General features: G+C 46.2%; 1 protein-coding gene across 2 annotated transcripts in view; it reads left to right on the forward strand.

The window, feature by feature from the left end:
* Positions 1-15,464, forward strand: part of LOC147428633 (uncharacterized) — a 48,700-nt gene extending 33,236 nt beyond the window's left edge. For both annotated transcript variants that reach the window (XM_086496644.1, XM_086496645.1), the window contains 4 exons: positions 12,361-12,992; positions 13,453-13,576; positions 13,847-14,140; positions 14,415-15,464. In XM_086496644.1, the coding sequence (XP_086352770.1) occupies positions 12,361-12,992; positions 13,453-13,576; positions 13,847-14,140; positions 14,415-15,007 (1,643 nt within the window). In that variant the 3' untranslated portion in view covers positions 15,008-15,464. The remainder of the gene's footprint in view (positions 1-12,360; positions 12,993-13,452; positions 13,577-13,846; positions 14,141-14,414) is intronic.
* The last annotated feature ends 1,825 nt before the right edge of the window (positions 15,465-17,289 follow it).

Here is a 17,289-nt window from a genome sequence, read left to right on the forward strand (position 1 = left end):
GCTAGGCTGATCGGGTACTAGATGTGGAATCTGGCGAGGATCTACAACCAGAGCATGTAGGTTCTCGCGGGGCTAAAGGCTGGGGGGTCAGTGCTCTGAAAAATGCTCATGCTAACTGACTGTGCAAGAGAGGGTATGCAATTGTGACCGGCCTGGGCATGCCCTGCTAGAGGCTCACAAACTGCCAAGCTCAGTTCGAAGCTAGGCTATGACTGATGCTAAACCATGGCAGAAGCCCGTCCACGTGGCGCAAGTGAAGTGCGCACGTGACACCCCCCCTGTTAAAAGTGAGGCACAGTTGTTGAAAACTTCTATGCGTACTTCTGATTCTGACTGATGAATGCTTCTGATGCTGTGGATGCACAAACCAATGGAGATTCCTTCGAAACCAAGGACTAGTGGTGCTACAGGTGTTGTGGGTACTGTTGGCGATGCAAACACCATGTAAGGGTTATTGTCTAACCTTACTACGATTGCCGAATATCAACCTAGGCTCTATACCAGATAGTGCTAACTCTACTTGATGTAGCAAGAGCTGTTCCCCGAACACTGACTGTGGTGAAAACATTACCGGTGGTGATGGACTGAGGTGTTGGTTCCGGAGTCCTTGGGAAAGGTTCAATGACGAGGAAAATGGATGCACGATACATGCGAATGCGAATGCAAAAGAGGCTAGGGATCTCGTCTCCAACTCCTTCCATATCCGCATAAGAGGCTAGTAGATCCTGGTACTCAATATCTGGGTTCTCATGTATCCGATGTTGATCATCCTTCAAAGACATGGCCATGAAGATGGGGTTTGGTAAGTCCATGGTCAGGACTCAAAGATTCTTCAAGAAAAGAAAACTGGGCGAGGTTCTTTGGGTTCTTGGTTCTTCTTGGTACTTGGGGTTCTTGATTCTTCTGGGGTTCTTCTTTAGGTTCCTCCCTTTACTTCGCGAAGCTGAAGCACGCACAGAGCTCTGATACCATTGTCAGGTGCAATGCGCACAGAGCTCTGATACCAATGTCAGGTGCAACGGAAGAGAATAAGGATTTTGCTCGGATCTAGTACTCCGCAGACAAACACAAGGGACACTTTACTTCACTTGAAAGAACTGAATTGAAAGAGAGAGACGAGAGAGAGAGAGAAAGAGACGACACAGGGATGTCGGGTCCCAACCCTCAAGGGCCCCTTGCTCTGTTGCCAGAGCAAGTACTTTCTTTATTCTTGCACAATGCTGATACAATGACTAGATGCTGAGATGTTGATGTTGATGGATACTGATGCTACTGATGCTGGGTAGTGGGTACTGAGATACTGAAGGGGTATTGAGGTCATAGTTACACGGGACGGCGGGTCGGGGTCGGGGACGGGGACGGGACGGCAAAAGTCAGGAAACGGGGACGAGGTTGGAACGGCAAAAAAAAAAAGAGTTTTTTTGGCATTTTTTGACCTAGACACATGCCACACACATAGAGTATCACTTGACCACAAATTTACACTAAATAGACCAAAGAGCACGAGTCATATAGGCGCAAATGTGCTAATAAAACATCTATGGATACAAAATGAAAAGTGCAGCCACAAGGGCTCAAAAAGGACTTAGGACAAGCCTCAAGGATAACAAAAAGTACAAAGGGCTAGGTAGACTCTAGAGGAGTAGACTCTAGACTCGAGAGTGATGAATGATCATCAAACTCAAGAAGTGCTCGCCTGCTGAATCTCCATATCATTGTCGTAGTTGAGGTCGTCAACGACATATGAGGCCTTGCGAGGCTCGCATTGAGGCTCGAAGTTCTCCTCTAGCTCCTCCAAAAGTGTCTCAGCCATAGATGGATTCTCTTGTGCCATCTCCCACTCAGTGAAGGGATCTGCCTTGTGTGTGACGCTCTTGGCAACCGTGCGCAAGTTAGCGCTCACAAACACCAAATCATTGGCCCTCTGGACCCCAAGCCTCTTAGAGGCAACGTGGCCGTACACACTCCATAGTTGCTCCAAGCAACTAGTGGTACATGCTTGGCTAAGGACACGAATAGCCAAGCGCTGCAAATGTGGGCCATCTCCTCCATAGTCCTCCCACCAGAAAACTGAGCCAATCTTGTTGCGATCAACTTGTGCATCTACACATCCACAGGAGCCCTTCTTTTGCCTGTAGTTGAGTAGCTCGTCTCTAATCTTGCGCCTAGTGTCATTGCTAGGCTCAAGGCGCTCCAATGCAAGCCGCCATCCTTTGCTCACCTCCTTGTCGGTCTCTTGACGCCTTCCCTGAAACTCTGGGTCAAGCACATAAGCTGCCGCATGAAGTGCAGAGTAGTATCCATTCCACCTCAACTCACACAAGCCATGAATCTCTAGGTCAGGCACAAGCTTCTCACGTGTCTATCATCCGATCCATGGCTTAGCCGATGCATGGCTGCAAGCCATGCACAACTCGAAGTAGGTGTAGAATAGGCTTGACCATGGCGTCAAGAGTTTTCACCTCCTCCCACCAAGCAGCGTCGTCGGCCCATTCTCGACATTTCAATCCTGTTGCTGATGTGGACTCCGGCATGGCCTGGAACTCATCACTGAGAAAGAGGCCCCTTAAGGCTCCGCCACATGTAGACAAGCAGCCTAGCATAAGCCAATTGAATGCAAATCTTGTCTCTGAATATTTGAGCAAGGACAAGTGGCTCCTCTTTAAGAACTCATGGCGCACTTTTGGATGGTTGAGCACAAAGGGGACAATTTGAGAGGCGTCACCAATGGTGGGTGAAATCCATGACAAGCTCCCTATGTCCTTGAGGAGGTTATTGAGGCAATGCGCCATGCAAAATGTGACATGGATGCTGGGATACATGCCCTCAATGATAGCCCTGGTTGCCCTATTTGACGCCTCTCCATCTGCAACCATACAAAGGACATCCTCCGGGCCGGTGATCTCTATGGTGCTTGTCCACTTGGCAGCGTCGGATGCATCATGTGACTCCACAAAGTACATCTCCCCTCGAGAGTAGGCCACCACTCCGTGGATGGACCGCTTGCGGGTGTCGCTCCATCCATCTACAAGGCGAGAGACCATTTGTCTCCCACAAATCCTTTGTTGCTTGGGCCGCTTGCTTCACGGCAAGCTTCTCTTTGTCAAAGAGGGTGGTGCGAAGCCTCTCCGATGAAGGTGGCACACAAGAGGAGCCATATTCCCCTATTTTCGTAACCATGGTTCGAAAGTATGGAGATCTTTCCACACAAAATAGAGTATGTTGTGTTAGTATGGAGAGTCGAGAGTCGAGAGTCAAGACCTCATAATGAATACAAAATGGGAGATTGCAATGTGCATATGCCAAGGGAAACTCACCGCGAAAAGCATGGTAGGCAATGTGGTCGTGGAAGAAGAATCGGGCAACCGACCTATCCACTTCTTCCTTCAATTTAGGATTCCAATTTTGGTTGAGGGTGCTTTGGCGATGCGCAACGGAAGAGGCTGGTGTAGATGCATTTGTCTTGAACGCTTGAGGGGTGGAGTCAAGGTTGGCTTCCCTTTGCTCTCGCGGTGTCGCCGTGACGGAGGGATCAACGGCAATAAAACGGCTTCTCTTGGCCGCTTCCGCGACCTCATACACCGCGAGCTTCTCAAGAAGCTCCAACCTCTTCACAGGAGATACTCGAGGGCAAAACTTCACCTCGTGACCGGGTTCATGAAGAAGATGGGCTCGCACTTTGTTTGCACCACCCGTTCTCCTGTGCATAGCTTGCACGTCCATGGTCTTGCACCGCCACCTTTACCACGCGTTGTAGAGTCGACTTCATCCCACCACGACCATGTTTGCACGGCGGGCCTCCTTCGAGAAGAGCCGGCTTGAGAAGTGGAGTTAGCTTGAGATGACATGATGGTGGAGAGAGAGTAGAGCTAAGAGGAGAGCTTGTGTGGAGAGAGTATAGAGGAGAGCTTCAAAGTTGAGAGAGTAGAAGAGGGAGAGAGTGGGTAGAGAGACTCAAGGGTAGAGCTTGAGCCTTGAGCGCCCGTAGGTAGACCGTAGACGGCGTAGAGTCTAGATAGTAGACGGTAGAGAGGAGAGCCTTCATTGAACTTGAGAGAAGATGAGGCCCAAGGGTGCTTTTATAGGCTCCCAAGAGCCAAAGCCCCCCAAAAAAATAGACGTTGGTTGCCTCTGTCTGTTAAAAATGGTCACTTTTTCAAGTTTTAAAAAAATGTCCGTTCTCGACCGTCCCAGCCCGTCGTCCCCGTTACGGCAGGCTGCGGTCCTGCCGGTCGGATGAAAATCCGGCCGTTCCCAGCCGTCCCCCTCCGTCCCTGGTCCGGTTACGCCCGTTTTGTGTCCCTAAGTCCCGTCCCCTCCGTCCCCTGTAACTATGATTGAGGTACTGAGGTTCTATGTCGATGACGCTGATGTCGAGAATGAGGTGCTGATGGTCTATGTCGATGACGATGATGTCGACGACGGGTACTGCGGGTCCTATGTCGAAGACGGGGAGGTCAACGATGAGGGCTATGTCGAAGACGATGAAGTCGATGACGAGGTACTAAGGCCGACGACGGTGAAGTTGACGACAGGTGTGTGTCGAAGATGGTGATGTCGAAGACGGTTCTGTGTAGAAGACGGTGATGTCGAGGACGGGTATGTCTCGTCTATGTTGACGACGACGATGGTGACTGTGACGATGACGATGACGATGACGATGGTGTCGTCGTCGAGTCTGAGACTGCGATGACGATGACGATGACGACGGTGTCGTCGTCAAGATAGGGATCTGCGATGACAATGACGAAGGTGTCATCGTCAAGATGGGGAATGTGATGACGATGACGAAGGTGTCGTCGTCAAGATAGGGATCTGCGATGATGATAACGATGTCGAGGATGACGATGGTGTGGACGATCACGGCGTCAAGGCTGAAAACTGAAAACGCTAGATGCTCTGCTAGGGATCTGCTAATGTGGCGGTACCGCCGCCTAGATGTGCATGCGCTTCGTCGGGCTAGGGCTGAAATGCAAAAACGCTGGCTGAGGTCTGCTGAATCTGAAAACGCTAGGCTGATCGGGTACTAGATAGGGAATCTGGCGAGGATCTTCAACCAGACGATGCGGGTTCTCGCGAGGCTAAGGTTGGGAACTGAAAACGCTAGTGAGTGGCTGAAAACACTGGGCTGATCCTTGAGAAAACACTAGGACCTATGGGTGCGTGCCTACTCTGTTGCGGGTGCCTGCCCTTCTGTGTCCTGCTTCTTTGCTTCTACTGAGTGTCGAATGGTTTCTTTTATAGCTCTTTAGCAATTTGCCCTACCTACTTTTCCAACAAAAGTCACTTATTAATAAATAAGTGAAAAATGTGTACTTTGGCAAAAAGGGTTCAATGCTCTGAAAAATGCTCATGCTAAGTGACTGTGCAAGAGAGGGTATGCAACTGTGATGGGCATGGCTCAGGAGGGAGGATCTAGAAGGGGTGTTTGTCACGAGGACGTGGCAACTGTTAACTATGCCACGAGGACGTGGCAATTGCTAACCTTAGTTGTTGGTTTCTTTTCGACGATTTTTGTTTTATTTTTGAGACCCTGTTTTTGAAGTTGCAAATGGTCGGACATTGTATGGCCAATGTGAACGGTAGTTTCACCCGCAGACGCGGGAAGTGGGTTGGCACTGGAATTCGTATAGTAAGAGGATGTCTAGGCTCAATACAAGATCATGTAGGTCCCCCCGTCGCACTTAGCAAGTTGGTGGATACTAGGAAGTGAACTCAATAAAGGTATAAAGTCAAGGTGGGATCACCGATAGAAAGTATCCGACAGTTGGGCCACATTGCACTTTTGGATGCGGTTCCAACGAGGATAGATGGTCAGATGACCAGTGCCCAACGAAAGCATCTCTTGAAAAGTAGGAGACTGCTAGTTTGGGCCGTGAAATGTGTTCGCGTCATCACCTCCGGTATGACAAGGGGAACATTCTACAACTCTGCCGCGAAGTCAACTGGGCAACCAATCAGGAGATTTTTAGGCGGCAACCCCGAAACGGACAAATGCTTGTAAATGTGCCAAGTGGCACTTTCCTGTGTACTTGCCTCATTCAGAAAAAAGAGCGCTGATTTTAAGCTGGGAGAGGCCTCACTTTGCATTTTATCACAGGTTAAGAGTTATGAAGTGCTTTCTTTCCACTCTATGTACAGTGTGGTGCTAGGAGTGATGCCCTACACACTACACACTGCTCTCTCTCTCCCCCCCCTAAGTTTCAGTTATGTGATGTCCCACAAGGGGGCTCTTCATTTGACTGATGTACAACTGTGTGGTTTCATGCTTTTGTGCTGAGACAAGAGCCTCCTTGAGCAGGAACAGGGGTAGCTAATTGCTACTCCAAAGCAGGCACCGGTGAGGGTCATAACCTCACCGTATAGGAGCGTTTTCAGCTCTCTGTATGCGATGTAAATTGACTGTTTTTCAGCCATATGGTCGCCAGAACCATTGGGAGCAGTGCCCCACCGGCGACAGAGGACAGTTCGGAGACTGTTTAGGGCTGAAAACAGGGCAAAAACCAGTAAATACAGCGTGCTGAATTTACTGTTTTTGGGTTCAGAGGGTTTATGCCAGTGGAAGTGAGTTCCAGCAGGGGAATTGGTTTCACGCAAGTTTTGGGGCTGTTATGTTGCCGAAATTTGGCCAAAACAGTTGGTATCTAGCTGGATACAGGTAAAGGATTCCTAGGACTCTACTTTGTAATTTACCCTCTCAAAATATAAAGAAATACCGAAAGGGGCGCCAATTTTGGGGCCTATAGGTTGTCGGCGTCTGCTCGGAGCATTCTAGCTTCCGAGCTGTGTGTGTGCATAAGTGTTAATTCCCGCCGCAGGTTCCCTTTGCAAAGCGCTCTTTGTGTGTGTCTAAAGTGAAGAATTTCGGGTGAAAGCCAAAGCCTACCGCCCCACGGGCCGGTTTCAGGTGTTTGTCCAGGGACCGTATATAAGGATGTTGCATACTGACCCCGTACATCGAGGGAAGTAATCACTAGGGGAGGGGAGTGCTCGTAAGAGACGCCATGCCTGTCCTGATTCTGTGCTCAAGAACAACTAGTATAAGTCTCGCTCCATTTGAGCTAGGAATGCTCGCTTCTTCCGTCACACAAGGCGCCAAAAGGCTATCCGAGACTGTCTGTGATTGACGACCCCTAGGAGAAGATCCCTCGGAAGCTGTGCTTTCGTCTCTCTACATTCCTCATCACACCAACTGTTCTGAGACATGCTACCAGGACGGCGTCTTTGATTAGGCTGAGTGTGTGGGTATGCCTCTCCTGTTGCATCATGCAATGTCTCAATCATTAAAGTGGTGAGCTCCTCCATTGAAAGTCCTTGCCTGGCTGTTGTACATAGACGACCATAGATCTCCTTTGTATAGACAGGGTCAGTTTCTGGTGTAAATGTATAGCAGGTATGTGTCCTCCTCCTCGACACTTGAGCTGTATTTTACTGAAAGGAGACTGAGTGTCGCTTGGAACACCAAAAAAATAATTCTAAATGAATTATTGGAATTTTAAGTGAGAGGGTTTTTCTCACTGGAGACATCCGAGTACAGAGTATTCCTAGTGCGTCATTCAGAGTAATGACAGGAGCACTGTGAAAGGGAATATCTATAAGGCCACAGGAACGGGTACTTCTGATCCGTCACATCGGATGGGTGACAGGGAGCATCGGAAAGAAGCATCCGACCATCCGGGAACGGATATCTTTGATGCGTCGTAGGATGGGTGACAGAGTATCGCGAAGGAGATTGTACCGTAAGTTCGGTAGGAAAGGACTAGGTGATGGGTATTCTTGATGCGTCACAAGGTGGGTGACGGGTCCATCAAAAAGGGAATATCCATAGTTAGGAGGATATTCCGAACTGTGTTGGAATTGTGCACAAGGAAAAGCAAGCACTTGAATGAAGATGGGTTCCGAGGAAACTTTGAGGAAAAACAAATGCTTTCTGAGAAAGCAGATGCTTTCCTGCGAGGAAGTCTGTGTCGGACTGTGCGTGTGATTGCCAGGGACGCCTGGGAAGTGCTTTGAAAGCATTGTTTTTAACTTATAAGGTTTTATTGAGTTTTTGGGCAGATTCAGACTATTTTAAAATACGCCAGCCGCCCACTTAATAAGTGGGCAGCCATTTGATAAATAAGGCAACAAATCAGCCAACGTTTTCTCTCTCTCTTTTTTTGGCAGAACAGCGCAAAAAAAAGAAAAAAAGAAAAAAAGAAAAAAGAAAAAAACCCGGCCGCGATCTCTACGTGAGCAGCCTACGCTCAGCTATTCGTGCTCGTGGCCAGGAGCTATAAAAGCATCACATGCCCTCACTCAGAGGAGAAGACCAGTTTTCGCAATGAGAAGATGCTGTTGCCGATTTCAGCCGCAAAGAAGACATTGCCAGTGATGCCCATGGCTGCCCCAAATGTACCCGATGTCGCCAGAACCCAGTGCGCGAGTTCCTTCGCGAAGAAGTGCATACGGAGCGTGTTTCCATCGTGATAAATTGCTGTTTTTCTCTGTTTTTCAGCCTATAAACGTTGTAGACGGGGCTGATTTACGAGAAGAAACCCGAGAACACACCTCTTTTGTGTGTAGGATTGGAGGAGAGGATTTCTCTGTAGAGATCTCTTGTGGGGAATTGCTTTTCAACAACCGAGTTGCGTTTCGAGCGTCGAGACTTTGAAGGTAATGATTTTCATGTTATGATCTCTAAGTGTTTGTTTGCAGGTGAGAGGGAGTAGGAGCAGAGGAAGGCATGAGCCTCTGCAGGAGAAAGCGCTCTGAGGAACTAGAGCCAGATCAGCCCAAGGGTTTCGTACCCAAGTTTGGGAAGTAGATCCATGGATCGGAGAGAGGTAGTCTCTCGATCCGGAAGTTGGGATTCCCAAGTAAGGACTTCGTGTTCGTGAAAGCAGAGTTGTTCTGTAGGAAGAGGACTCTGAAAACAGAGTGGGAAAAGAGAGTTGCAGGGATGCCATGCCCTGAGTCTGGAAGGTGAGATCCAGAGGCGAGAATCTTGATTCTCGAGGATTTGGAATAAGGAACAAAAGTTCCTTGGAATAGGGTATGCCCCGAGTCTGGAAGGTGAGATCCAGAGGCGAGAACCTTGATTTTGAAGGATTTGGAATAAGGTACAAAAGTTCCTTGGAATAGGGTTTTGCCCTAGGAATCGGAAGCTGAGGCTTCCAGAAACCATCTAGTCTTATTCTAGAATGAACGTGGTTATACGGTCGGTTCAAGTGCTTGTATAGACTTCTCCTCAGTAATAAAGATACTATTACGAGGGAGGACTAGCCCATCTTTTGGTACTGTGTCGATCTTCTCTCTCTCTCTCTCTCTCTCTCTCTCTCTCTCTATCTATCTATTTCTCTCTATATCCTCTGGCTTCAGTAATTAAGTGATAAATTCTATTTATCCGAGTATATTTTATATTGCTATGCGCTCCTGTTTTTGACACTTGGCTTATCATGGCTTCTTCCCGTATCTTCCCAGAGTCATCCGCCTTTATAGAGAAAGAAAGGAGACCATGCTTTGATACCGGAGTGTATAACAATATAAAATATATTGGGATAAATAGAATTTATCACTTAATAATGAAGCCAGAGAGAGAGAGAGAGAGAGAGAGAGAGAGAGAGAGAGAGAGAGAGAGAGAGAGAGAGAGAGAGAGAGAGAGTACTGGGGACCAGAAGATGGGCCCCCCCCCCCCCCCCCAATAGCATCTTTATTAATGAGGAGAAGTCTATAAAAGCACTTGAACCGAACGTATTACCACGTTCATTCTAGAATATGACTCGATGGTTCCTGGAAGCCTCGGCTTCCTCTTATTCCAAGGAACTTCCGTTTCTTATTCTGAATCCTCGAAAATCAAGGTTCTCGCCTTCAAGACTCAAGACATGATATCCCTACAACACTTTCCAACTATGTTCCCAGAGTCCTCTTCCTAAAGAACAACTCTGCTTTCTTGAGCGCGAACTCCTTCCTTGGATCTCATTCCGGATCGCAACTCGAGAGTTACCTCTCTCCGAATCCGTGGATCTACTCCCAAGCTCAGGGTGCGAAACCCTTGGGCTGATCTGGCTCCAGTTCCTTAGAGTGCTTTTCTCATGCAGAGGCTTATGCCTTCCTCTGCCCCTACTCCCTCGCGAAGAGGAAGTACTCCTGCAAACAAATAGCCAGAGATCAAACATGAAAACGTTACCTTTTAAGTCTCGACACTCGAAATGCAACTCGGTTCTCGAAAAAGCAATTCCTCGGAAGACATCTTGTCGCAGAGAATTCTTTCTGCCAATCCTACATACAGAAGAGGTGTGCTCTTGGGTTCCTTCTCTTAAATCAGCCCCGTCTACGACATTTATGGGCTGAAAAACAGAGAAAAACAACAGCATGTCGCGATGGAAACACTCTCGGTAGGCACTTCTTTGCGTTGGAACTCGCCTATGGGTCTTGGCGGCATCTAGTACAACCAGGGCAGCCATGGGCAATCATCGGCGGCTTCATCTTCGCAACTGAAATCTGCAGCAGAGTTTTGTTCTTGCTAGCACTGGCCTTCTCCCCGTCTTGAGAGTGTGAGAGAGTTTGCTTTTGTAGCTCTTGGCAACCGGCAGGAATAGGGGCGGTCTTACCGGCGGGAATAGGGGAGGAGGGGCGCTAAACCTGGACAAAGAGGGAGGTCGCTTGCGCATCAGCCTGAAAGAGAGAGAGAGAGAGAGAGAGAGAGAGAGAGAGAGAGAGAGAGAGAGAGAGAGAGAGAGATGGTGCGCTGCCATAAAAAGAACAGCGCTGGTTTTTTTTTTGTGCTTTGCTCTTCTCTCTTTTCTTTTAGGGTTGCTGCCCACTTATTAAGTGGACTGCCGGCCTATTTTAAAAATGGTATGAACTTGTCAAAAAACTCAATAAAACCTTATATGTTGAAAACAATGCTTACACAGCACTTCCCAGGTGTCTCGGATGCAATGCAGACGTAGACTTCCTCGCGGGAAAGCATCCGCTTTCCCGAAAAGCAACCCGCTTTCTCAGAAAGCATTTGTTTTTTCCTCAAAGTTTCCTCTGAACCCGTCTTCATTCAAGTGCTTGCTCATCCTTGTGCACAAATCTAATATAGCCGGAATCGCGACTATGGAATATTCCCTTTCCAATGCCACCGTCACCCACCTTGTGACGCATAAGGAATACCCATGACCTAGTCCTTTCCTACCGAACTGATGGTACAATCTCCTTCACGATGCTCTATGTCACCCATCCTATGATGCATCAGAGATGTCCGTTCCGGGATGGTCGAATACTTCTTCTTGATGCTCCCTGTCACTCATCGGACGTGACGCATCAGAAGTACCCGTTCTTGGTGGCCTTACAGATATTCCCATTCACAGTGTTCCCGTTATTACTCCGAATGACGCACTAGGAATACTTATACTTGGATGTCTACAGTGAGAAAAACCCTCTCACTTATATATCCAATAATTCACTTGGAATTATTTTTCTTCGTGTCCAAAGCGAGAAAACACTCACTTATAAATCCAATAATTCATTTAGAATCATTTTTCCATCAGATAAAAGAAAATTTAGCAACAATTGCTCCTCCCCCTCTTTGATGGCATGCACTTGCTCTTTAATCGTGTTTAGTTCTTTAATTATTGAGGGTTGAAGTTCTCCCTCTTCGAGTTTGATGTTCTGATCGCACCTCTGCTCTTGAGTAACGCAATCTCCTCATCTTGGACCGTCACACTATCTTCAAAGTGTTTTCCTAGCCGACACGCGTTCTTCAAGTGTCTTTATTGTGATGGTCTCACACATTTCTTCTTTGCATTTTTTATTGGCCTGCTCTAGAGGGTCGTCCTTGTCAATTTGCTTCTTCATGTTTGAGAACCGCAATAGGAGAGGGAGAGGTAGAGGGAGAAAGAAAGTTCTTGAGAGATATAGAAAACCACACTATGTAAATAGGTGTTTCCACATTATACATACATGCTTATTCCACATTTGTCTACTTTGCAATTCTGAACCATACAACGCATATAGGTGTTCCCACATCATGCATACATGTTTATTTCACACCTATCTACAATTCTGAGAATTTTGAAACTTCTGAAAAATCTGAAAATTTCTGCACTGCTGAATTTGTGAGTTTCTGAATTTCTGCAGGAAAGAGGGGCTGAGGAGCGCGACAAGGGGCTGAGGGGGCGGGCAGGCGAGGGGGGCTGAGAAATGAAATGTTATATTAACGTCTTCAAAAGGTCAAAGTGACCTATGAGACCAGAAAGTTACAATGAGAGAGAGAGAGAGAGAGAGAGAGAGAGAGAGAGAGAGAGAGAGAGTATTGACGCTTTTGCTTTAAAAGGGGGTCTCTATCTGCTTAAGAGCACATTCACTTACAATAAGGTGATTGTGGTGCAGGAATAGAAGAAGATGAGCCGTCCTCAAACAAGGATCATTTGCAAATGCAAGTTGAAGCTGATCAAATTGATGTCGCTGGTGTGAATGGAAAAGTTATTTTGTACAATGACAATGAGAAGAGTAGGGAGAACTTGGAGGAATGTGAACACCAGATCGTTGATTCTCCTAAAGAACCTGCCAGCGTGCTTCCCTTGCAGTCATCTTCCAGCATTTCTGAAAGCCCTATAAGAGATGACCGCTCTATCCATTTAACAGATAAGTCACAAGCCATATCGAATGAGCTCAAGGTAGATAGTGAGAGTGCCAATGGGGATGAGAATCTTCTGAGTAAAATCTTAATTGACGGTGAGAAGACAGGAGGGTTTAATGTCGAGGAGAAAAGAGATGGGCTTGGAGGAGAATTAGAAAAAGAATTAGAAAGCATGGATGAAAGTTATACAGGCTCAACGTCACCTTGCATTGTTTCCAGTATTCCCAAGGGAATCTTATCAACTGACGTCTCACAACCCTTCCCCTTATTGCCTGTTAGCGATACTGTGCAACAACAAAGCCAATCTACTAGCAAACTTGCGGGAGATGGGGAGATTTCACGGAGTACAGCGAAGGGTGAAGTGAATGTTGGCTCTCAGAATGTAAGTGTTTACAACCACAACGAAGAATTGATTGTTACTAGTCAGGTTATGATTGGGTATGTTCAAAATGTGAATGGACACAAATTCAGATGAGTTGGTAATGAAGGTATATTGTACATTTACTGTTGCTTGGTGCTGTAAGGGTGGGCCATCCCTAAAGTATTTACGCGGCACAATAGCGCAAATCAATATTGGCAACTTTTGAAGAATTTAAGATCAGACTACAAAGGGGTACACAAAACCTCATGCCAATGTCGAAAGTAAATTATACTGCGCTTTTGGAAGCTCTCGGAAGACTTGAGGATGTGTGCGAAAACCTTGGATAGGAAGCTTAGCATGTAGGCTGCACAATAAATAGCACACTTGAAAGCTCCATTCTGACAAGGGTGCTTGTCAGTTGTCAGCTGAGGTTCATGAATTTGCACCTTGAAGATTCTAAAGCTGTTTTTTGACATGGCAGGACTTGGATCCGTTTCGTGATCCAAGCAACCAAGAATGGTCGGATCTGGACTTTGGTGAAGCAACACTCATTAGCACTGATATTGAAGGATGGCACAGATTTGACCCTGAGGAAATCAATACTGGTACGAATTATAGCTCATAATGAGTCTGGAGTCTCCTCAAGAAGTAAATTTTTTTATAATGCTATATCAGGACCTCAGGTGCCAGTGAAAACATGAATGCTTCTGGAGAGGGGGAAACGTAGGGAAGAGACTAGGGCTGTGCGAGCACTGCATAAGAAGATTGACTCATCATTGATACTTAAAGAAGAATGGCTCAGAATTCATGAATAACTTTGTAACTGGTGTCTTTAAATTCTCTGTGCTCATTTCCTTTTTCTTTTGGGCAAACAGCTCAGGGTGATCCAGGAGATGCAAGGTGGGAGCAATTGCTAGACGATGGTTTGGAGAGCATTGGAAAACATCACGTGATTACCCCTTTGCAGCTTGGGTTGCCACTTGCATACAGAGAGAGTCAGCCTGAATTGGTGTCACCCGGGAATCCCTTTATTGAAGAACATGAAAGATTGAGCAATTTCTCTGAAGCAGATGGTTTACAATATATTGACAGGCTGTCACAAGAACCTTCACCCTTGCGTTTAAAGGGAGGTTTGGTTGATGATAGAGCTCATTGTGATCCCTCATCAGGTATGTAGTTGATCTTTTGCAGCTTTCTTGCCATGTGTGCACAGCAAAATTAATCTATTTAAGTGTCTGACATTGAAGAGGAATGAGATGTGAACTCTTGGGAATAGCTTGCAAAGTCGATGATTAAGTAAAGAGTTTCAGCTTAATGAAAATTCAAGAAAAATCCCTGAGTTTAAGTGTTGCTTGGTGCAAGTAAATGAAGCTGGAAAGTTAATGATTTTGGAGGCTTGTGCAATTTTTGCATCTGCCTAATTTTTCTGAGCCAAAAATCCAGGTGTGGCAACAAGCACAGAGGGTGAAAAGAATGCTTCCAAATCAAGTGCCGCAAATGAGACGAAGACCAAATCGCATCTGCTGTCATCTTCTTCTTTAGATTTCATGGAGCCATTTGAGGCACCTTCTTTTATGAGTCTTGTAGACCCCAAGTCTCATGCACTCTTTGAGGCATGCATGCCCAAGTATCAGCCAAAGGATTCTGGATATGGGCATGAAAGTGGAGAGGAACAGTGGGTAGCAGATTTTGACCTGGTGGCGCCATCTACGCAAGAAATAACCAGGTCCATATCTATGCCTCGCTCAGGATCTGACTCTCCTGGCCAACGGCCTGGCCAGAGTGTTTCCTTCACTGTGAACAGAGAAGAAGAACCTAGCAGGAAAGAGAATGAATCGCCCTCCATTCATCGAACAATATCAGGGTTCTTGTCCCCAAAGGTTAGCCCGCTAGTCCAGAAGGTAGTTGACAAAGTTCGAAGTACACCAGCAGCTGCAAATGGAGTGATCAATTCGGTAAGGCAAGCGATGAGCCCCAAGGCTTCTGGCAAGAAGTCAACTTCAGGATCATTGTTGACACGCTGCATGTGTTGGTAGGAGCTGAAAGGGATGCAAGTTCCTTCGAAGAGCAGGCACACGGTGTATCATAGTTTAACGGGGGCCTGGCATTGGCAGATGTGTATATACAAGGCAGTACAATGAGGCAATGTGCGCATGCAACTTGTCATTCAGGTAGAGAGAGGAAATGAAGTCTCAATTGGATTGTGGATGTCAGCCCATCGAGCTTGTTTTGAAACAGAGTGATTTTCAGTTGCAGACGAGACGATAATGCTGTTGCCTGGAGCTTTGTATAAAACCCCTGTAAAAGATGTAGCAGTTCATTATTTTGTTGTAATTTTATTTGCTCCAATTTGAGCTGTTTTGAATCTGAATAATTCTTGCAACAACTCAGCTCTGATTAGTATTGTCCTGCTATGTTGAAATTCAATGGCTTGCCATGCGAGGACAGGAGTTGGCTGTGTATAAAAAGAGAAACATGAAAGGACTTACATGATCTTGTATGTGTTTCTTTTTATGAAGATTTCAAGTTCTTTTGTAAAAGAAAAGATGAAAATTTACTTATCATACCTCAATGTGAGCGATAACAACAAAAAGTCTTACTAACTTTTCATTTTTAGGCTTCAAGTTCGTTTAAAACTTGACCTCTTCCGACTATACGTGTTCAACTCACAGAAATGTGGACCTGAGGTTCATACCGATGGTTTTGTCTCTAATACATTGACAACTCCTTTTACTTGTTTGCATCAATTGGCTCTATCTTCTTATAGAATGACGGCAGCGCTCAATATTCCGGCGATATCAATTTATTTATTAGATCATCTCAAGTCTTATTTGGCTCTCAAAACCTTGTAATAAGACATTCGTGGTGAAATTGAAGATATAGCATCACTATATCAGCTCAACCTTTGAGTAATAATAATTTTGCATGTACATGAGCTTATAAATGCATGAAGGATTGGATACATGGTCTTGCTGAGTTTGCAAGTGCTGTCTTGCTGATTTTGAGACACCAGCATTTGCTTCAGATAGATTCCTTCCAGGTTTCCTTATGTGCTTCTATCATAATCCCCTATATTAATTCTCCTTATATCAGCTTGCACATAATTGAAGACCTTAAAAATCATTGAATAAGCGTTATGCTATGGTCTCTTGATGATTGAAGACCTTAGAAGTCATTAAATGGAGGCTATGTATAAATGCCACAAAGGGAGAATATGAAGATTCCATTGATAGCAAATGATGACAAAAGCTTTGTCCACACACTCAATGCAAAGAAATTACACCAAATGAGAAGTTTATTGAAGTTAAGAATTCGACAGAAATCGATAATAAATAGCACACAAATCCCCCTCATCCTAAGGACGTTGTTGGCCTCTTGTGGAATGCACAAAGGCCAAGTTGGCCTTCATATGGTTTATACATGCACTAAGTACATCCTGGGAGATACTCATAGGGTATAACGATCTCATGGTGATCATCTCATACAAGGGAGGCTTCACAAAGAAGGGTAAAATCATAGGCCAAAAACCATTTGACCCAAATCTCTGACATGAAAAGGTATTAACTATATGTTGTTGAGACATCTTCTGTCACAGTCCAAGCTCGAGGGGCAAAAGACTCTCGCCGCGCATCTAGTGTCTTTTATTGACGGGAATTCTTGCTCAGAGTCGTCAGATTTGCCACATCAGCAGTCTGTAATTTTCATGGCAATCATTGCCTATGATTGTAGGACTCATCAGCAGACAGAATCCCCAATCGCTCTGATGACGACACATCAGCATTGGTAATTAGGAGGCTTTATGCAAATGATTGGCTCGGCAAAATATTATGGCCCCCCTCGCCTAGACTGTGATGGCCGGGAATGGTCTGTCAAGAGACCATTCCCCAAGAATGAGGCTCCCACCATGGCTCCCGGCTCCCCGCCGGTTGCCAACATTCTTGGGAATGGTCTCTAACAGATCATTCCCTACACCGACACAGTCGGGTGTTGGGAGGTAGCACATCTTGGCTATGTATCTGCTCGCCATTATTGGTCAGAATATAAGCCTACAGCCGTCTGATGATTGCCACATCAGTTGCCGTAATTCTCTGCAGCCTCATCCTATCACTTGCAGTCGCTCAGAGCACGGAATAAATGCAACATCAGCATGCGAAATGAATTTTTTTTGTTTGCTGACGTGTCAACCTCTGACGCCTGCACTGTGTGGCCTCCCTCCCCTCGACTGTGACGGCCGAGAATGGTCGTGCAATGGCCATTCCCTGCAAAACGTGCTCCTACCTTGGCTCCCGACCTTCGCCGGTCACCATGTGGTCGCTCC

Source organism: Adiantum capillus-veneris, chromosome 23 (assembly GCF_014529385.1).
Source record: "Adiantum capillus-veneris isolate H3 chromosome 23, ASM1452938v2, whole genome shotgun sequence".
NCBI classification, from domain to species: domain Eukaryota; kingdom Viridiplantae; phylum Streptophyta; class Polypodiopsida; order Polypodiales; family Pteridaceae; genus Adiantum; species Adiantum capillus-veneris.